Source organism: Artibeus jamaicensis, unplaced genomic scaffold (genome assembly GCF_021234435.1).
Source record: "Artibeus jamaicensis isolate MK-2021 breed Jamaican fruit bat unplaced genomic scaffold, CSHL_Jam_final scaffold_916, whole genome shotgun sequence".
Classification (NCBI taxonomy): domain Eukaryota; kingdom Metazoa; phylum Chordata; class Mammalia; order Chiroptera; family Phyllostomidae; genus Artibeus; species Artibeus jamaicensis.
The window spans coordinates 20,727,172-20,750,535 of record NW_026522059.1 but is presented as its reverse complement, the minus strand read 5'-3'; the positions used below and the strand labels follow the sequence as shown (position 1 = coordinate 20,750,535).

The 23,364-nt window shown below is 40.4% G+C and overlaps 1 protein-coding gene across 1 annotated transcript in view; it reads left to right on the top strand.

The window, feature by feature from the left end:
• Positions 1–10,088: 10,088 nt before the first annotated feature.
• The window catches only part of TRHR (thyrotropin releasing hormone receptor), a 33,867-nt gene continuing 20,591 nt past the window's right edge, over positions 10,089–23,364 (top strand). The window contains exon 1 of the mRNA XM_037166886.2: positions 10,089–10,877. Within this exon, the coding sequence (XP_037022781.2) occupies positions 10,089–10,877 (789 nt within the window). The remainder of the gene's footprint in view (positions 10,878–23,364) is intronic.

Here is a 23,364-nt window from a genome sequence, read left to right as displayed (position 1 = left end):
GTGGTTCACAGGCTGGCACTCAATCCACTGAGCCACACTAGCTGGGGAACCTTGTTACTGCTTGAAGCCAATAAGCAGTTAGCTGCACACAACTTTCAAGGCCCATGCCTCAAACCTCAGCATGATTAGAAAACATTGCTTTTCCTACTCTAAATATAATAACGGTTAACTCAGTACACTTTAGTGTGGGCATAGTTCTAATAATTTTAATTCATATTGTTTTATTTAATCCTAAAAAAGGCACACAACTCTATAACTATGATTAAAACAACTTGCCAAAGTCACAAAGATGGTAAGCAAGCTGGGACTAAAGACCAGTCAGTCTGAGCCAAGACCGCAGGCTTGGTGAATGAATGCCTTTGCAAAAGGGTTCCCCACCCAGAGATGAAAAAGTCAGGCATTGCATGTATTGTGGAGCAATATTCACTTGTAACATCCTCAGAGAGAGAGACCGGGCATCTGCTGCTCCTCACTGGGAATTTTCTATTCACAGTTCCATCTTTATTGCCCAGCTGGTTGGCTATGGACTATTTGTCCAATTCTCTATTGCTTTTTTTTCCCCCAAGGCCTGAGACTTATTGACTTTTTCCTTGGTCTGGTGAAATTCCTCCGTACTATTTCACATGGAATTAGTCATTCCTTATACTATACACCCTTAAAAATGTGTACACACCTCCACTACAGCAGCTAAAACACTGCATTGCCAATCAGCAGTTTATATGGATGCCTCCCGCAGGCTGGGAGCTGCTCTGTGCTCTTTGTAGTCACATTTTTATCTGCAGGGTCTGGTAGAGAGCCTGTCAAATAACTGACATTCAATAAGAGTTTACCAAGCACGAATGGATAAACAGGTGGGCAGGCCACAGAACCTTTACTCTGAAGGTGAGAAATCCCTCCCTGATATTGTCTCATAATTCATTCACCACACTTCGTTCCTGCCAGTCTTCTCCCAGGAGGATATCCCAGCACACCGAGAAGTTTATGAAAAAATACAACAAATGTTTTGGAAAAGTCTTGACTTAGAGGAAATTACCATGATGATTTCACAAATTGAAAATGTGTTCCACATGAATGCCTCTTTTTATTTACAGTCATTTATTTATTTATTAATCATTTCAATATTAAAGTGGCCTTTGATTCTCTTAGACAACACTTCTGATTTTAGCAGATCTTACTTAACTCCTTCAAGCAAACCACCGGTTCTTATCACCATCACCCCCAAGGAGCTCCCACCCCACCCACCTTCTCCATGCATTTGGGCCACCTGGGGGGACTGTCAGACAACATCTCTCATGCAGGTGTGACCCCTTCTGCACGTGAGTGCTAAGATAATCTTTAGTTGCAGTTAGCCAGCTGCAGCTAAAAACCCAATCACTCCCTAGATTTTATTTGTAATTACTGTCTTCCTTGCCTGTTTACTATGTACAGCTTTGTACTATGTACTATATTTTCTACTCTGTCTTAGGCTACTCCATAAGCCAACGGTTCCTAACAATGAAAACAAATCATTTTTTCAAGACTTTCTATCACAATCATTATAATTTCAAAGATATCCCTAAGAATTTTAATTTTACAAATTCCTCCATTTCTTACATACATAATCCTGGTGAATGAACAAATATTTGCATTTTTTAATTAATTAATCAAATTACTGAAGCAAAAAAAATGTACTGTTCTCTTTTGCATTGACTCAGGTTTAGGAGACTAAGAGTGATACGGCACTAGGATCTCCATAGACATAACTCTCAGCCAAACCACCAAAATATTCCATGAGACACAGCAAGACATATCTTATAACCGATGTATTTTAAAGCTGCAGCATGGCATTTTAGTAAGTTTAATAATGTCAGTTTTATTGTTCCCAAATACATTGTGTTTATAAGGCAGCAAATACACTAAACTTTTATTATGTGCCAAGTGTTGGATTGAAGGCTTTATATATAGCATGTCATTTACTCATCACATCTATTCTGCGAATTATATTTCAAGTCAGCCACTTGGGAAAATGAATCCGCTCATTTGCACAACGACGTTATATTGCACGCAAACTGCCTTCTCTGTGTTCTGCATGTGTTTTGTCTGCTGTGTGCTGGGGTCACACCAATGCATCAAGGAGAGTTCTGAGCTTCCCCTAAACACGTAGGGTTACTTTCTTGCTTTGAATGTTTTATGTGTAGCCATTATGCAGATTCGAATAAAAACAAAACATTATGTAGACTTGTATGAATATGGTGCAATCATTTTGGAAAACATTTTGGCAGTTTCATAAAAATATAAACAAATTCTAAATTTAGGTCCTAACAATTTCACTCTTAGGTAATTTGATAATCCTTATTCAAGAACTATGACAAAATATGCCCCCAGACATGGTATTTGTATGCATATTAATAGGAGTTTTATTCATAATAACTCAAACCTGAAAAAATAAAAATGTCCACCAACAGTTGCATTAATAAACAAAATAAGATATAGCTCTATACCCCTACAATGGATTATTATACATCCCTAAAAGGGCACAAACTACTGATTCATGTAACAAAATGCTGGCCCTAGTCAGGTAGCTCAATTGGTTGGAGCACTGTCTCCTGATTTGAGAAGGTTGCAGGTTTGATTCCTGGTCAGGGTACATACAAGAATCAACCAATGAATAATAAGTGGAACAACAACAAATCAATGTTTCTCTCTTTCTCTCCCTCTTCCTCTGATTTCAAAAAGCCAAGCACAAGAATACATGCTGTATGCTGTAAAACTTAATTTAAAAAATTGCTTTAAAAATTTCTACTGGTTTCAAGATGACTGTAAATGTTTGGGAAAACACTAAAAATGTAGAATAATTATGGGATTGAGCAAAAAAGGGAGAAAAAGAGAAAAAAACTCATGGGCAGGGACAACAGTTTGGTGATTGCCAGGGAGAGGGTTGGAGGGAGGTGGAGGAGGGTATAAGGGGAGAAACAGTGATTGATGGATGGAGACCTGGCTTGGGGTGGTGAACACACAACACAGTGTACAGATGATGTGTGCTAGAACTGTGCACCTTATACCTGTATAGTTCTGTTCACCAGTATCACCCCCAAAAATTCAATGAAAAGGAAAAACTATGTGCTTTACAATTCTGCTTATATGTCCAAAAGATCAATATAATCTAAAGATAGAAAGCTGGGCAACACTTACCTGAACACAGAATTATTCAGGGGATAGAGACCCAAAACAAAAGGAATACGGGGGACATTTTAGGGTGATGGAAGTTTTCTGTATTGTGTTTGTGGTGGTGGCTACAAAGGTTTATACACTTGTTAAAACACATAAAGTCTACATTTAAAATGAGTTTGTTGCATTTTATGTAAATGGTACCTGAATAAAATAGGTTTTTAGCGAAAATTATATGTGCATATTTGGGAAGCAGCTTTATACATCTACATTTGTAGATACAATAAAGAAATATGAATCAGAGGAGGAACTGAAGGTCAAATACTAAGTTGATAGATTTAGTAGGAAAAAACCCTTTTATTGTTCAAGTTTTATGCAATTATTCATGTGAAGATACAAAGTTGGACTTGAGATTTTTAACATCCAGAGTAAAGCATAAAACATAATCAACTATAAAATGGAAGTTTATAATAACTTAAGAGTAACTTTTAAAAATTATATGCATTTTTAAAAGTAAAAGTAAGTTTAGTGGTCCATAAAACATGCAATAACTTGAAATAAGCACCAACTCAGAAGTTAGACGTTTTGATTAAATTCTCACTCTTTAATCTTTTGTATAGGTCATGCCCGCAAGTGGCACTTTGGGGAAACTTGTACACAGGGTTGACTTTTCCTGAACTTACTCTACCTGGTCAGGTAACAAAAGGACTGACTGGGGGGGAAAGGAGCTACATGTATGTGTTACACCTCTCCATTTTTAAACATTTCTGAGTTCTACAGCGCTTCATTTTTAAATTTAAGATCCTATTTTCTCCACCAATGTGGACTGTAGGATATATAAAGGTATATGCGTACATGATAGAGAAATAGAGAAGAGTAGTTTGTGCCCCAAATACCTAACACAGCGTCTTTTATCTTTCGAGGTAAACAGGGATTTGTGTCTTCTCCACAAGCACAAACACAGCTTGATAAAGTATTTATCACCACATAAAGTATTTTCCTTTGTTGATCCACAGCCAACAGTTTTCTGTAGGTAATATTTAAATTTCAGCAAACAATGGATTTGGACATTTCTTTTCCTCCAGTTTGCCAAATGCTTTCTTCTATCCAGACTCTGTAGGAAGTTACACCTGAACTGAGGAAATCGGAGGATCCTTAGTTCAGTATCTAGGTGACTCAGCATAAAGCCGGTTGTTTTCTTCTTCCAGAACTCTGACCTCATATCCCAAGTCCAGTGACTAAGTCTTTGACGCGGTTTCTGTGCCCGACTATTAACTTGATAAACTGCACCTCATTCAGCACTTCTAAACCCAGATACCCCCACGGTGACACAAATTCTCCCAGGACCCAGAGACCCATGCCAGGCCTCTGGTGCCAACATTTCCTGCTGGCCCCTTTTGGAATCTTGGCAGGTGACTTGCATCCCGTTTATTTCGCCGTGCTGGCTGTCCTGCAGCCATGGCTGTCCTGTGCTCCAATCCCTCATCTCCAGAGGCCGGCTTTTTTGGTGTAGATCAGTGGCTCTTGACCTCGTTGTATGAACCAAATCTTGGGCTTTGTTTCATGATTAATTAAATATCTGGAAGAGGGTCCTAAGTATTTAAATTTTTAAAAACCTTCCAGATGATTCTAAATTTCAACCAGGGTTGAGAAATTTGAAAATAGGGTGAAGCAAGGGAAGGTGGAAAATTCAAAGGACCTCAAAAACAACATCCTAGTGATCAAGAGACAACTTTAATGCTATAGTCTTAAAAATTAAAATGAATGACAAATAGTCCATAATAAACAATCTATCAAACTTTTATATAAAGGCTCCGTACTTGAAAACTTAACATGAAAGGAAAAATTCATGATATTGATTGTCTTAAAATTTTGATATTTTATTCATCAAAAACCTTTTGCATTGACTCTTTTACAAAATACTGCATTCAAATATTAATGTTAAATATCAATCACTGAGGTTTTTGTCACTCCTTTAAATGTTGACCCCTCCTCACTCTGCCATGGGCGGTACAAGCCACTGACCCAGCTGAATGCCTACAGTGTCTGTGGCCCTAGTGGCACTTGACTGTGGTGAAGAGAGCTGTTCCATTTCCCAGCAACCCCCCACCTTCAAAGCTCAGCCCCAGTTATGCCAGTTTAAGACACACAGTGAGATGAACACTTTTGTCTTTTGTCCAGGGTCCAGATCTCCTTCTCATGCCCCGGTCCAACCCTGGGAAATATACCTCTATCTCAAATATGGAGGAGGGCTAGCCAGGTATGTACATTTTGAAACTCCTTCCAGATGATTCTGATTCATCATTGTTCTTCACTTCCCACACGAGAACCACTGAGCTACATTGTACAGTTATTCACGGTGTTATTCAAAGGGTGGTCCACAGACCACTAGCATCAGCATTACCTGGAAGTTTATGAGAAATGCACACACTCAGGACCCATCCTAGAGCAACTAAAACAGCAGTTTAGAGATGAATCCAGGGATATAGGTTTTGAGAACGTCTCTGGGAAACTCAGATACACACTAAGTTTGAGAAACATTGATAGCATAAGTAATCATATATCTAATGGCTTCGTGAGAACCAGTGGAGGACCACCTACCACCTAGATAGCTAAGATCATCTCCCGAATTCTTCTCGTATAGAGGTAGGTGGGCCCAGCAGTTACAGTATCAGGTCAGCCTCTGTGTCTCAAGGACAAGCAGATAGTTTCTTAGAGTAGCAAGGAAAGAGAAAGTATGATACTGAGAGCAAGCTATCTGACTAGGAATGCCAAGGATGGGAAGCAGAAGTACAATTCTAAATTTTCCCAAGTTCAAGGGCAAGGTCTGAGGCAGTCCCTCCCCAAAATAGTCCTGACCAGGATTCCAAGAACATTCTTAGAGGAGCCTGTGAAGTCTGTTGCTCATACTGATGCTGGCCAAGGGGTGCACAAGTGCAGTGGCCCAGCTGAGGGCAGAAGGTCGGAGAGAACAAGCAGACACTGCAATGGGCGTGAAAGCACGTGTGGTGTTTGGGGTTTGCCATCTACATTGCCGTAGCCATGAATTACCGCCTGCTTCTCAAAAACAGATGGCACTGATTGTTCTCAAAGGGTGCATCTCTCTATCAAAAGTACTCAAAAAATACAAAAAGACATTTTAAAAGATATAAAAGCTGTAATTCTAATATTTTAGAATATCTAATATTTCAGATATTGTGAGAAACAAAAAGTCTCAACCCAAATGTAAGGTTTAGTCTAATTGTATCCTACTTTCGTGCAGTTCTTTACCATAGGGAGTGTTTATTAGATATTATCTAATTGGGGTGTACAGATAAAAAATTCCACCTTATAAAATCAGTTACTTTGAAAATATCATTTTGCAAAGGGTATTTAGTTTGGACTAAAAATAGGCAGGGCCATAAAGAACAGACGTATCTGGGAAGGTGGAATCAGAAGTTTAGCTTCCCCGGAATTAAAAGAACAAGTTAAGGGAGGGGGGATGGTCTCAGCCACAGCAGAAGGGAGGCCTGCTCGTCATCAGGGGCTGTCTCATCACCAGCTCAGACTCCTCACGGCTGGAGCAGAATCATAAAATTGCTCCCCCCACCCTCCAAAATCCTTGCCATTTTGCACAGCTGGGCTTTACATACCCCATGGCCTTCGGTCAGAAGATCTCACTCTCCCTACCTAAAAAAAGTAAGCTTGCTTTACACTGAGACTGAAGCCCTCTCTGGTCCCTCAGTCCATTGTCCCCTCCCCCACCTGCAGGTGACTTCTCTCACAACCTAAACCCTCTTGACATACTTTTGATGCATATCTCCCTGTAACTGTTTATAAGTTTGCTTCTCCCAATAGATGTTGACCTATTTGAGAGTAAAAACAAGATTTTATATACTATGTCTTTAGCACATAGTAGGAGCTTAATAATTATGTGCTAAAAGAATAAAGAGAGACACAAAATAGAGACTCAAATGATGAACTTGCATGGAAATACTGAAGAATGTGATAAGAGAAGATTTGGAGCAGGGATGGAATTGCCAGAGCACACGGCATTATAAATGATCTCTCCCCCATCCTTACTACCTAAGTATAGGTCTTGAAGTAAGGTCTTTTGGGGGAGGCGTGGCAACTGAGTAAAACTCTAGGGAAAATGACAGCAGAAGATGTGCTTTATGAATACAACTTCAAGAGGCATTTTGGGTTGGAGGTAGTGGGGTTGGGATTGGGTAGGGAGGTCATGCCTTCATCTTAAAATTTTATACCCTGCAATGCAGAGGTCTAGTCAAGAAATGGGGTGTTCACAGCAATCTCTGTTCTCTAGACCAGGGAGAAAGGTGCCAGATGCATCCGTTGTCCAGTCTGCTAAGCCACTGGGGGACACAAACTACCTCAATAGAATGTGGGCTGAAGTTCTCCTTGGTGTAAAAAGAATTTGCAGGTGGCTGGTACCTTCCATTGTCTCTCCCAGAAACTTGTCTCTCCCAGAGACCAGGTGTGTGTGGTAACTGAGTGAGGCTGGCACGTGGGGCAGGTAAGAAGGAGGTAGTTTCCATGAGGAAAATGGAAGGCACTTCCTGTATCAAGTGCCCCTCAAACTGCTACCTACAACCACCACTCACCTTCAGATGATCACTTCTATGCAGAAATAGGGGCCCAGAGCTGCTACATCTTTCCTGTTTTCTGGACCGACAAAAATCCAGATTTAGTACACAATTTCTCAATTTCGAAAAGTAGACAATGATCATCTTATTTTAAATTACACTCAAGCTTACATTTGCAGGCTAAACAATACATGTTTGGAAGCTGAATCTGGGTCATGAGTCATTAATTTGTAACTACCTATGATTTGAAAGGAACAGTAGACACTCAAGGAGCCCTTGGTTATTCAGAGTGTGGGATTTACTCCATATGATCCATTGCCCTACTTTTAAGTCATTGTTACCTAGCTTTGAACACGGCTTTGATACCCTCGAGGTCCTGTCAATTTGAAATCTATTCTTCCATTGACATCTTCTGGAAGGATGATGTCACCATATAGGAATTTCAGGTAAGGGCTATTTTTCTCAGTCAGTTAATAAAGTAAAAGTGGACAAGCACTAACATTTGGTGTACTCAGTTGGTGCCTGAGAGGTGAGACACCTTTTCTAAGCTTTCATTAAAAAAAAGATTTTCCCATGGACAACTTTAGACAAATAAAAATCGATGTCAAGTTCACATTTCATTTTAAAAAATGGGTCTATAAAATTTTGTTTCAGACATGTGGTACCAGAGAGGCATGAGTCACTGACCTAGGCTTCCACTGAACAAGTTTTCACCTGGAAATAAATGAACAAAAAACATTGCTGGGTGGTACCTCTGGCTGAGAGTCCAGAGGGGATGTGAAGACAGCAGGGACACCCAGGGCAATTGGAAAAATTCTATCAAGTGATGCAGAAGCAGAATTGAAAAGCAAGCTTAACCGATAAGGTACAGGTTTAAATTGATGTTCTCAGCTCAAACAATTTTTTTAGTTCAGTAATATTCATAAGCCTCAGAAGATTGAAGCTAAAATGATTTTAGATTAATTTTAACTCATTCTCCATTCACATAATATGAGAGGAGAGAGACACTTTCACTGGTTGTGTGGAGAAACGGTTTAAGGGTTTCTGCAGTCGAGAAAGAAGTTGATTTCAGCTCAGACAGATATTTCAAGATCCAAGGGCTGTGTCTGGGCTGAGGAGGATGTGCGTGCTTTCCCAAAGGTCCTACCAAACAGGGAGTGTCCACACATTGCAGGGCTGCTCAGGAACTGAAGTGCCCGCAGAACTCAGGCTGTAGGCAACTGTAAAGACCACCTGCTACTGGGCCCCTTGCTTGTGATTTCAGCCTTCCAGAGTGAAGAGTGTAACATCAGCAGAGTTAAAAGTAAATCCTGCAAGAGGAGAAGATTAAGAATCAGTGAGAACCAAGTGGCATTTGTGTGTATGTCAATGTGTGTGTAGTGTGTGTATGTGTGTGTGTGTGTGTGTGTGTGTGTGAGAGAGAGAGAGAGAGAGAGAGAAATACAAAGAGAGAGAGAGAGTTCTCATTAGGAGACGATCTATGATTTGACAGCCTCGCTGCTCCTGCGCCTGCTACTGCCTCTGCTGCGGCTGAATGGTCTGTCATCACTTGAACGGAGCTGCGAGGGTTCAGAGGAGCTGCAGTTCTGGAGATGGAGCACTGCTAAGTGGTCTCTGTCAAACAAAGTAGACGAGAATTTTTGCAGCTTTGGGAACTTGGACTTCTTACTGCTTCATCCACCCAGGGACGCAAGCAGCTCAACAGAAGAGGAAAGGTAAGAGAAGAGACTGTTCTTTATGGGGTAGGTAGGGCAGGGGCCACCGGCTTTGTAGGCTCAAAGGCTTGCTTTTCTGTAGCAAAGGGATCTCACCCTCTGAGAGCTAAGGAGGTGGATGCGGATTTCCTATCGGGCTTGATCAGTGAGCAGCTTGGCTTCCCCACCATCACCTCCCCCCTTCTTGTATCTTTTTCTTGTTTTTACTTTTTCCAAGTATCTGAGAGAATTCCTGGTGTTTATTTTTTAGTTAGCATATATTGTTTAGTCTTTTCCCTCTGAGCACTCTTTCAAAACAGGGAGCTTTATCTGTTTCTTGTTTCTTAAGCCTTTTTTTCCATGAAGAGGAAACTCGTCCCTCTTACTGTAAGCTGGTCAAAACAGTTCATCCTGCACTGGAGTTGCAATAAAAGGAGTTTTCAGAAGTACGCATCAGCCCTATTCTTGCAGAAAAGGGGGAGGGGAGAGGAGAGGAGATGAGGGTTAGCAGGCAAAAGTTGAGTCTTAATCTGAAACGGTAAGGCTGTGAATGAATATGGACTATCACTCTTCACAGGGCAGAGAAGCACCGTAATAAAGGCAGGGCACTCGGAAGAGGATGTTTTGAGAAGTGTTGTTTCAGAAAAACTTCACACCACTGAAGATGGAAAACGAGACAGTAAGTGAACTGAACCAAACACAGCTTCAGCCACGAGCAGTGGTGGCCCTGGAATACCAAGTGGTCACCATCTTACTTGTGCTCATTATCTGCGGCCTGGGCATTGTGGGCAACATCATGGTGGTCCTGGTGGTCATGAGAACCAAGCACATGAGGACCCCCACAAACTGCTACTTGGTGAGTCTGGCAGTTGCTGATCTCATGGTCCTGGTGGCTGCAGGCCTGCCCAACATCACGGACAGTATCTACGGCTTCTGGGTCTACGGCTATGTTGGCTGCCTGTGCATCACATACCTCCAGTACTTGGGCATTAATGCATCTTCTTGTTCCATCACAGCCTTTACCATTGAGAGGTACATAGCAATCTGTCACCCCATCAAAGCCCAGTTTCTCTGCACATTTTCCAGAGCCAAAAAGATCATCATCTTCGTCTGGGCTTTCACCTCCATTTACTGCATGCTCTGGTTCTTCCTGCTGGATCTCAATATTAGCACCTATAAAAATGCAGTCGTGGTCTCCTGTGGCTACAAGATCTCCAGAAATTACTACTCACCAATTTACCTAATGGACTTTGCTGTCTTCTATGTTGTGCCGATGATCCTGGCCACTGTCCTCTATGGATTCATAGCCAGGATCCTCTTCTTAAATCCCATTCCTTCAGACCCTAAAGAAAACTCTAAGACATGGAAAAATGACTCAATTTATCAGAACAAGAATTTGAATTCAAAGGCCTCTAACAGGTGTTTCAACAGCACAGTATCTTCAAGGAAGCAGGTAAGCACATGTGATTGCCCAGGTTCACAGGGGAACTGTGGGCCGAGGTCCTTGTGAGATGAAATCAACTTTGCCCTTCTTAGCTGATGCCCCAACCAAAATGCAATCATGCAAACATTTCCCAGCATAAGCTTCTGCTTTACATATTAAATCCATCTCTAGAGCAACTGAAAACCTAAAAAAATAGATGGAGAGATGTTGATAGAACATCAGCAGGTACCGGTTCAGGTGTTATTAATATATAAGGAAATATAAGCAGAAGCCCTAGAAATCCACCTTTACATGTTTGTGCCTCTCTGGGAAATGTTACCAAAATATTTACCTCCTTTCTGGCTTCTGGAGGGAGCAGCTGGATATCTTTAAGGATTTTATTGCACAGCAAAGGTTTGACAAGATAGTTTAAGAAAAGGTGAAACAAAGCAATAATGAATTTTTTCAGCATACTTTCATTGCTCTCGACTGAGACACATAACTGAGAGGGGTTCCTAAACTTACTGTTCAAAATCTTAGTGGACAAGATTCCCTCACCCTCTTCCCCAGTTCCCTATACAGTGTCTCATCCTGTAGAATTTGAAAACACACTTTGTTCAGGAAATGTTCTAACAAAAATCCTAACACCAAGCTCAACTTGTTACAAAAAGTGATTGAATTTTTAAAAGTGCCTGTTTTTCCTGCTAAGCATAACTAAAAATCCCTTTATATTTTCAGGTCACCTGAATCCCCATGTGATTACAGCTGAATAGTGGTTGTACTAGTGAATGAAGTACAACTTTGTTACAGTAGCTATGGTTTAAAAGACTATTTAAGAACAAAATACTTTTACAGTATATACATATTTATATTTACACGATTGTTCTAAGTTGTTTGCAAACTTAACTTTTAGTTCCTTTTCTTTCTTTGCTAAACAGAATAAGCACATGGTAAATATTTCTTCTCATAGCTGAAAAAGAAACCTTGAAATCAACACTACCAGCTCTTTCGAATGGGTTGGTTTTGTGTGTATGTGTATGTGTGCATGTGTAGAGAATACAACTCTCCCCATGTGCATAGGTAGAAACTGAGTGTGCCTTTTACAGTGTGCATACAGATCATCTATGCTATCACTTCCTAAACTCTGGATTAGCTGACATAGGAGGAATTATAATAGGATATTTGGTGAAACAACCTACTAATAAATGTATGTTTTAGATCAATATGAAATGAATAATGATCTGTAACTGAAAGAAATGTTTACAGCATTTTATATATTGTGGTACTTGATTTATACAACATTTATTAGTGAGGATGTTTGGCTGATAGGGAAGACCTGAGCAACTATTGCCAGCTCTTAGATTCCTATCGCGGTGGGTCTAGCTGTGCTACCTAATTTGGCCATCTATTACCCAAAGCCTGATTAAGGGAAATTTAGAGAGAACTGCTGACCATCTGCCAAGACAAACATTAACAAATCCGATACGACAGGAAAGAATATGTACGTCTCAATTAGAGACAAATTGTGGGTTAATATCTGCAGCAAAGAAGGTCAGTGAGTAAATTTATTCATTAGACTCCAACTGATATTTTTGTTATAAATTCTGAAACATTGTTTGTCTGTCTCATATCCTTCCTTTCAATTATAGTCATTAGTGCCTAACATCGTTAATCATGTCCTTTAAACTGATAATTGTGTTACACGTTCACACTGTTGTTTCAGGTTACGAGAGGCTGTCTTTATAGGGGCTGTGTGGCAAAAGAAAGAGCCAAAAGTCTGGCTCCAAACCATCCTGAGCTGAAATGCCAAGTCTCTAACCACGTTGTGCAATCTGGGATGAGCAGGACTCTTGGGGCCTCAGTTTCCTCATTCATAAAATGAGTCTGGTTAGCAACATCCAGGGTTGTAAGAGTTCTGTGAACTGTCTCATAAAAGACACCTAAAATGGATGGTGATTAACATGAGGGGTTAATTAGCCTCCTTCCTAAATTTGTAATATGTTGGTAACTATGAAGAAAATACAGATTTATTCTTAAAAATATACATTTGCCACTTAAACAAAGATTGTTTGTTAAAATTATTTGTTAAACAGGTGTGCACATCACATAGTAACTTCTCTAAGGAAATTTTTAATAATTAAGGCTTTTGGAAATGTATTCAGAGCACCTCAGGTTGTCACAATAACATCACTGTCTTTTAGCATCAAGGGCCTGGGGTGCCAAATATCCTGAAACATGCAAGACAGTCCCGCACAATGAAGTGCCCTGTTACCAATGCCAATAACACCCTCCCTGAGATATATGGGATGGCAAAGAAATCAACAGCATTGTATTGTAAGTACCATGATCAGGACATCACCTAATTTAGTTTTGATCATCTATAGGATAGAAGTTCAGGGAAAAGAAAGAACTTTATGAAGCTAGAGAGAACAGGGAAGACCTCGTGGAAGAGGTAGCATTTGAGAAGCCTCTAGGAAGATGGAGATAATTGGGAAAGTAAAAGCCAGGACGGACAGCACTCCACATGGAAAGGGCATGGATGGGATGGGAAGGGTATGGGTTTGAAGACAGGACAACGAGCACTTAGGGAGTGATTTGTAATGGAATGAGTGACTCGGCTAACCAAAACGAATGATGTATTTGGGTGAATAGTGAAGAGTAGGATTGGATGATAGAGTGTGTATGTGTGTGTGTGTGTGAGAGAGAGAGAGAGAGAGAGAGAGAGAAGGTTCTGGAGAATCCCAAGTATCGGGCAGAGAAAGGAGCCTGAACTTAGTGCAGAGGCAACAAGGAATGAGAATGGCGAGCAGGAAGTGGCAACAAGCGAAGTGGTGTTTGGGGCTGATGACCTGACAGCTGTGGACGGGGCCAATGTGGAGGCCAGGCAGTGGTGGCAGGAAGACACCTCTGGAAATTGCTTGTAGCGATTCAGGAATGAAACTGTAAGACTCTCCATCAGGAAAATGGAAAGTAAGGTGTGAACTGGGGAGATATTTCAAAGAAAGAAAGGGCGAGAGGTGAGCATGTTAGACACAAAAGACGCAGTGAGGATGACTCAGTGTGGCACCAGGGCTCTGAGCTGGGACAACAACACAATGGTGCCCCTGACAAAGGGGAGCAAGCTCCCTGAAGGTGTGTCCAAAATCAATGGCCCCTGCCGAGCTGGCTTTTTCCTCCTCCCAATAGTTCTTTTCTTATCTCTTTGGAAGTTTACACCTCCACCTGCTATAACCTAAGGGCTTTTATTTTAATATTTTATCTGCACTTTTTTCTTTCAAGAATGTTTAATTCATGTTTTAATAAATATTCCATCTAAGGTCTTTCTAACCAAGTTATTAAATTCAAATGTATATAGACTAAAAACTACATTTAAAAAGGAAATAAAATAGCATTTATATGTAAGGGACAAACATGATCTTTTTGCTTGCTTTGAATTTATATTGTTTATGCAGAAAACCCTAACCGGAATCTCTTTGTCCCTATTTTTCAGAGATTTAATTATATTTTAAGAAACTAAATAAATATTTGGTAAATCAATGAAACAAGTTACTCAAACTAATGCATAGACAAAAGAATTATTTGACTGACTAAATTTTTGACTTTACAGCTGGTTGTTTTGATAGTGAGGGGACATGCTTTAAATAATCAATTTGTCCCATTTCAGCTGTATCTGCACAATGCAGAAATATTCTCTCAGTTCAGTCAATTCAGGTGTTCGGCATTGTGTAGTAAAACTATCTCTCTTATTGATTGTCTATTTCAAAGGAATTGATTGGATCTTTGGCATTTTGAATGCAACAAAAACACGTGGCTCCAAAAGACTACCGTAGGGTAGACATGCTGCATTTGAATATTCGCTGTCTGCAGAATGTGGGGCTCGGGCAGTACCCTTTACTCCTCACGCTGCCAGTGCATTTTCAGCTGATTCACTCTCTTGCCGTTTTCTGTCAGTGCGACTGGTAGGGCAACTCTGACATAGTCCAGAGAGAAGCTTCCAGACTTTATGGCCAAATTTTCATTATGAGTTTCATGTGTCTAAACAAGCCTTTAAAATACCAAAGGGTCTTTGTTTCCATAAATTTGTTAAAAGGCTTCCACCTCTACTAGAAGAATGTCGGTAGCCCGAGAAACAAAACCAGGGTTCCTTTCCTCAAGCAATACTTGCCTTTTGTTATTGTTGCCATTGTTACCACAACAACAATACAGAAGTAATCATGTGTTTTATGAAATACACAGAAAACTAGGAATAAGAAAAAGGCATCCTTCATGTCATTTCTTATGATCACAATTTATTAGCATTTAGTTATATTCTTGTTCTAATGTTTTCACTGGATCTTTTTACACAGTTGTAATATATACATATTATAAATTAATGTTGTCAAGGAAAATAGCACAGAAAAACGAAAATGGGTAAGACTAAGCTAGTTTCTCTCAATCTCAGGTTTTTTACCAATAAAAAGGGAATGACAATTACTCATAGAGTTGCTGTTCAAATGAAACGGGATGCATCAGACAAAATTCATGCCTGCTGTCCTCCCACCTGTCCCATCAGCCACCTCCCCTCGCACCTGTCCTTGGTGGCCTGCATCTCCGAGACAGCCTCCCCCCTCTCTCTCTAAAGCTATTTCCAGTAGTGTGATGTGCTCCTGGAAAATGAACAAAGGGATTTAATGTGTCTTCCCCCTTCTCCCCCTGCCTCCCTCTAACCCCCACCTCAATTGCTATTTGCTTTTTAAAGAGGAAAACTTAAACCGGAAGAAACCCTTTAAGACAGGGGAAGGAGGTATAATGGTAGACCGTCAGGCAGTAGGGCTGATGTTTGGGAGCATAAAGTCCCTTAAGTTACGTAAGTAGCTTTAATTGACTTACCAGGCAAATTAATGGCACAAAACTCTTCAACATTAGGCCTACATTAGAGCTTTCTCGAACTCACTGGGACTGTTTTTACAGTGTTTTCACAGACCCATCTTTTATTTGTAATTGTTTTATTTGTTCCACTTGTCTGGGTTCAACTATAGCCTTAATAGTTTAAAGATCTTTATGTTGGAAAAAAAGTGCAATTTTTGTCACTTACCACACAGATATCTAAGTGTGCCATCTTATACTTAGTATTAAAAAATAGCCTTATATTTTCCCATTCACACTGTGTACATCCCATAAACTAAGTGAAAATCCCCTGCAGTTAGCTGCTTCGTACGCTATGGTTAGATGAACACACATTGTTTGTTCCCAATTTGATACTTGTAGCTTTGAGCCATAATTTCTTCAGCAAAGAAAAATTAATTTTTCTAAATTCCTGCAAGAAGGGAAAACTTGAACTCCTTCAGAATTCTCAATTTGGCCACACATACAAAAAAACCACCATAAAATCAGCTAACCTCTAAAATAACAAACTATTTTATACTTCTTTATGTAGCCTCTTGTGAATTCTTTCTACTGTAAACAGATATCCCAAGTTCCAAACAGATGAAGGCATGGCTGTATCTATGTTCTCATAGATAGCAAACTTTTTTCTTTAATTAGAGGAAGGGTGAATGATATAAAGTTAGATCTTGGTCGACACTAAGTCAAATTCTGCAGTAGGTCATTTTATATTCAGTGCCATCCTCCATTAAGTTAAACTGCCCACAAAACACTTGGCACTGTCAGAGGCATTGAGGCCGTAGGGTTACATAAAGACGAGTTCTTCACCTTCAAAGAGCTCACTGCTGGCCATGTACATACATAATTCTGAATGGACCAATATATTCTACAATAGAGGCACACATCTTATTGCTTTCTCCTTATTCAGCAATATGGAGAAAGATAGAAAAGGAAGGAAGACAGCTCAATACAAAAATGAATTGTCTGGACAGGGATGTCTGGGCCAGGTTGTAGTCCTGCTCCGTCAAACTCCTGTCTGCCCTTCCAGCCCTGCCCTTTGCCATGCTGCCTGCTTTCCCCCATCCCCACTGTCACAGCTACCACCTCCCGTCTTCAGCCAAGACATCTCCTGGACCATAGGATCAGGTTTTTGGACCTCAGGCATGTATATCCAATTTAATATGTGTAAAACTAAATCCATTATTTCCCCTGATAAACCTTTACCTTCTTCTCTCATTCCTGTTTTAGGTTCCCAAGCCAGAAAGCTAGGAGGCCCTCTAAGTGCCTTTTGGTCCCGCCCACCAGCAAATCCCAGCAATAGCCAAGGCCTGGCTCTTGCGGCTTCTCTCAACTCAGACCACCCCCATCCCTCTACATCATCCTAGTTCACTATTTGTCTCCTGCTTAGTTCAATACACACCTCACCAGCCTTTCTGATCCCATTCTACTCACTCTGCCCAATCATTCTGCACAAGGCTCACTAACAGATTTAACACAGAGATAGCTTACCAAAATGATTTGCATAGCTCCCTGAGGCCTAGAGTTTAAATACGCCAGCATAGCAAATAAGATCCTGGCTCCTCCCTATGTTCTCAGCATCATCTCTTCTGGTTCTCCTAACTTAACTTTCTGGTCCAGTAATACCAGATTGTTTGTAGTTTTTTGAACTTTCTATATTCTCTCACTGGAGTGCCCTTCATCTGGTAACCCCCCAGTAATCTTTCAAATCTAAGAGCAATTGATGCCTCCATGCACCTCATCACGACTTCCCTGAATTTCTCCAGCAAATTTATATACCTGAATGCCTAACTGTAATTCTGTATGTTAGGAGTTCTATGTATGCTTTTACAGTACTTTACATATACTTCTGGTTTAGTCATTCTTATGTATCATAAGTGTTAGCCTGTCAGTCTTTCCACTGCCACTAACATCCTTAGGAGCAGGGTCTTCCATCCCCAGTGCCCTCAGCCCTGAGTTTGGCATACAGTACGCTCCCAGAAGTTTATATATGTTGTGATATGCTACAGCCAAAGAATATAGGCTTCACAAGTGCAGGTTATTAGCATCTCTTCCCAACTCCCTCTTCAGTGACAGCAAGCTGAGTGGTTAAAATTGGTCATGGTTAGAGTACTCACATTGCAGAAATCAACATCTATCACAACTCAGGGCCCCAACCTTCTTTTGTGGTGAGGCAATTGTTAAATATTTATCAGTATAATTGTGTGTGTGTGTGTGTGTGTGTGTGTGTATATATGTCATATATAATTTTATATATAATAAACAAATGTGAAGTATTACTTACATGCATGCTTTGGGGCTCAGTCAATTCCAACACTTTATTTTGTTCCTCCCAAAATTGTTAACTTGTGCTTTGCCCTTTTCCAATTTCAATTAAAATTTTCCAGTCTTATTGAATTCCAAAATAGTCAAACTAGCTGCCTACTAGTATGATGTTGAGTTTATTAGTAAATAAGGCTTTTTAGGAAGATTTCTCTCTTCCCAGCAGGTCAGGATGACTTAGAAAATGGCAGACTCAAATAATAATTTACATTTTATATAGATTCCTGTTGGTTTTGCAATGAGCCTTTCACACACCCTCCATGACAAGGGAGCTCCACTGGGCAGAGTGGGGAAAGGTGCTGAGGGTTGGCAACTGTGGGAAGGAAACAGTGTGAGCAGAGGTACAAAGATGAGAATAAATTTATCCGAGAGCTCCTATGTGACCGATTTTCCTAAAACAATTTGCGCACATCACCTTTTCAAAAAGACATACCCCCGATCTCCTCTGACTGGCTTTCAAAGCCTATTAAAATCTGACCTTTTCATCATTTTTCTGGCTTTGTTCGTCCATTATTTCTTTAATTCAACACACAGTTATTGAGTACCAATTTCATATCAGCCATTGCACTAGAAAACCACTGATAGCCACAATCTTATGGAACTGCAGTAAAATATGAAAGGTCATTATTCAAAAACAGTTGGAAAATATAAGTTCAGGCTGCACAGGGTACAGAAGAGGCAAAAAGAAGGGGTGAACACTATACTTAAGGCTGGAGAGCAAGCCCCCAACAAAGTCACAGTCACTTCTGCTTTTGTGTAATGGATAGGCATTCACCAGGCCAACGTGAAAAATGAGACTTTGAAACCAACAGAATTAGTCATTTATGTAGGGAAGCTGAGCCCAGGGCAAGACCTGGAGGGCCCTGGATGGCATCCAAAGACATTTGAACTTAGTTCTAAAGCACTAGCGAACCACTGAAGACCTTTAACAAGGACAGTGGCCAACAAGACTTGACTTCTGGGAACTTTTCTCATAAAATTGTCAACCCGGAACCAGGCAAAGAGAAATAAGGCTTTTGCAATCCAAGCCACAAGCAAAGAAGACTTGAATTAGGAGGTAACAGTACAGAAGACTAGAAACGATGTATATCAGTCAAATCAGTGGCATTTAACTATAAATTTAGCAGATGAATGAGAGAAGTTCCTAAGGAAGGTCCCAGATTTTCAGGTGGGATGACTAGACAGGCAGGCAGTGGTGTTATTAAGCGTGGCACAGAAAACAAGAGGAAGAGAGGTCTTACCTGTATTTATTACTTCACCACAGGTTCAGGCACATCTCACCAGATGTTCCTAAATACCAAGCTCATTTATATTTTCAACCTGGCTCATGTCATTGTTTCCCACTTGTAAATGCCTCTCTACCCTTGGCATTTCCATACCTATGGGCAAAGCTCCAGATCCAAGTTCAGGCTGCAGCTAGATCAAGAGTTCCTGCATGTTAGATGTATACTAGAAGGCAGATGGGTATGAGCTCTACAGTAATAAAAACCTAAGTTCAAGTCCCAGTTCTTCTACTTCTCATCTCTTTAACTTTGGATAAGTTATTTTGCTTCTTGGTACTTTAGTTTGTTCATATGTAAAGTAATTATAACCATTTATAGGGTTACTGTGAGGAGATGCCTGCCTAATACATAAGTACTCAATACTCCTTATTTACTATATCCAAATTACATATTATATTTCAAATAGTATTTGCTCCCTCCTTATTTATGAAATAGCAAAAATACAGACTGGTAATTCTTTCCTGAAGAAGACAAAGTTTAGAGGTTATAATAGAAGTAGATTTTTCTGGGCTCATCTAATAACATATTCATAAGGTCAAATTAGTAAATACTTCTTGAGCATCTACTATGTGCCCAGGTTGAAATACAATAAGTACAATTACATACATAACAAAAGCTGGGTATTTTTGACTTTTTATTATGCATTCTGTATTCTTCAAGTGTTTTACATTAAACTCAGTAAATCTTGACAATGAACGTGGAAAGTAAGCACTAATTATAGGAGAATATTTGGAGGCATAGGGATGCTAAGTGACCTTGTCTGGAATACACTGCTAGTTGTGGCAAAGCCAGGATTTGAACCTAGCACCCCTGCTCCTGAGCATCTATTCATATCAATTGTAGGGCAAGAGAAAAATCAAATAGAGGTGAGATTGCTGGAGGTTGGAATACGTTTCTTGAAGCTGGTAGAATGAAAAGAGTCTAGAGGTTTGAGAAGGGTTAAAAAAAATGAGAAAATAAAGTTTGTTCTAGACAAAATAGAGAGAAAGGAAGGATGTTTCAGTGTCATCAACAGGAGAAAAAAAGTCCCAGGATTTAAAAGAGCATGTGCTGTCTGAGGAATAGTGATGAGATTGGCCAGATGTGGGCCAGGGGTTCATGTTAGGCAGACATGGGAAGCAAATCTGGAGGGCACGCAGGCTAAGGCTGCATCATTCAGGCCAGAAAACCAAGCATAGGATCCACACCACCTGTCCCCTCATCCTGCTATTGAGCAACACCAGGGAAACTCACACTCAAAATGCAGCATGTCCTTTAGCCTTAGAGTTTCTATTCCACTGGGCCTTCAGTGATGTCTGTCTATTTATCTACAGGATCATAATGTGTTCCCTCTTTTCACAACTTAAATGCCTATTTCAAAATTTCTTACTCTCCTCCAGTCATTATACCTGGATTTTTTTTCTCTGAAGTCCTCCCACATCCAACCTCTTCTTTCAATTGCCATTTCCCCAATCCAGTCTCAAAATTTCCTCTCAGTTCTGCAGTTGTGGAGTCTGGTCTCTGCCTTGCCAAATTCTTGCAAAGGCTTCCTAACTAGTCTCCATCTCTGAATTGCTCTCTTCTAAATCTAGGACCCTGTGGATCTCTCCAATGAACTGTCCTGTGAGGCTGGGAGTTTCTCCTGCCACTGCTTCAATCCCCACAGGTTTTTTCAGTCAGAGGTTTTGGGGCTTTATTTCTTCCTGCTGGAACCCTGGGTTGTGAGATTTATCTAGATCCCCAGTTGTTTCTTGCGGTTCATCTGCACATGAATGTGGGACCGCCCACTCTGCCAGCCACCTCCCCACCCCGTGCCTCCCGCTGCGGCCCTGCTGTGAGTCCTCCCCACTCACCAGCCTGTCTCTGCCTCTCCTACCAGTCTGAGTGAATGTTTCTTTTTTAACTCCTTGGTTGTTGGGACTTCCATATGGTTCAATTTTCTGTCAGTTCTGGTTGTCTCTTGTTTTTAAATTTGTTGTTGTCCTTCTTTTGGTTGTGTGAGGAGGCACAGGGTATCTACCTATGCCTCCATTTTTGGCTGGAACTCTCTATTTCTTATAGATTTAAACCCAATGTCATTATCATGCACACTGGGGCATGTATGTTTAGCTCTCTGCTTACTTTCCTGTACCTATCTTTTCCCTGTCCTCAACATGCCTTTCAACATGCAGTTTCCTAAACTGGCCACACTCTACCATGCCACTAAGTCAGTAGGCACACTCCATACTCTCTGTAGGCCTCAGCTGACCTCCTTGAATGCACCCTCTCTAGATGGCCCCTCAGAGCAGGCCCTCCTGACTTCCACTGGCAGCAGTTGGTGTTTCTCCCTCCTCTTTGTGGCATTTTGTTCTTGCGTCTGTACAACACACTGTGTTGCTATAGTAATTTGTCCAAATATCTCTCCCACCACATTGTGCAACCACAGTGGCTAAAACATCATCCCATTCATATTTATGTCCACAGAGTCGTGGTGTCCAGAGACATACGGATAAGTGACAAAACTAGTAAAGACTGGATATAAAGAGTAAGTTAGATGACAGAATCAAATATGACTCAAAAGAGTGTGTCAGGAGACTGGAAATGGAATTGATAAAAGAAATGTGGGGGGAGAGATGTTAAGATTTTCAGGTTAAGCCCTGGCTGGTGTGGCTCAGTTGACTGAAGCTTCATCCCATAACTGATCGGTTGCTTATTTGATTCCCAGTCAAGGCATTTGCCTATGTTGTGGGTTCAGTCTCCAGTCTAGGCATGTAGAGTCCCCCATCCAGGCATGTACAGGAGGCAACCGACCAGTGCTTCTCTCTCTCACTTTGATGTTTTCCTCTCTTCCTTCCTCTCTCCACAAAAGCAATAAAAAATATTCCCTGGTGAGGATATTTAAAAATGTTTTTAATCTTCAGGTTAAGATGAGGATGTAGAAATTTTAGATTGTAAGTGAGTGGTCAAGAACAGATATATGGATTTGGAAATCAATAGAATATTAGCAAAAGGGTATGACTCAGACTGAATTTTAAAAGAAGGAGGAAAGACTGACAAAAACTGAGTTCTGTGGGAAGTTATACATTTAAGGAGACTAGAAGAGAAATTAAGCCTTAACTAGAAATAAAAAGACCTATTTTTGCCTCTCGGAACATGGCTAGAGGGCCGAAGACAGAGTTTTATCGAATGCTCCAAGTTGGGAGGAAAGCAAAGCAAGAAGAATCCAAGGAGAGAAGCAAGGTTCAGTTAAAAGAACAAGTGGATTGAATATATTCCTTGATAAATGTACCCATGCATCATTCAACAAATACATTTTGTGTTAAATTTTAAACAGTGAGTTAATCGACAAATATAGAATGTGCGAATGGTAAAAATGTTTACATGCAAGTCATTAAAATAGTTCTTTTCACAGTGGAAAAAAAGAATAAATGGATTCTCTACAGCTGAGAATTCATGGCTTTGCTACTAAAACACAACTCTTCAGAGATTCATGAGAGGCACATGGGAGGAACTGGAATCAACTAAAAATTAAATTAGCTCAGAAAATTAAATAGGGCTAAATACATGTGCATATGAAATAGGATGAATAATGTAAAAACACCTGACAATCAGAGTTAGTTGAAATAAAAATAGATAACATCATTTTGGAAAGGAAAAGGCTGCCACCTTTCATAAACAACAGTGGTGACTTTTGGCTATGTCTCTTGGAGAGATTGCCTGAACATAATTATATAGTTGCTGCAAGTAAGTGAGACATCCTATGCTTCTCCATTCTGTGCCTCTGTTGTTTGAGTTTTATGGGGATTTATGATTATGGGAGAACTCAGCCTATTTTCTGCAGGCGGCTGTTCGTAGCTTAGAAAATAACGAAGTGACTCAGAGAGGCATGGCCCCATTGCAGAAGCCAGAAAGGGCAGAAACTGGGTAAATGCAGAGCACCCCATGACATTTTAAAGATCGTTTGGAAAGCCTAGTGACTGAAGCCTCCACTAACATGCACACTGACACCCTGCCGTGTTTCCTCTCACAGAGGTTTGGCTCTGTGACTGCCTCTACTCGGCCCACATTTGAAA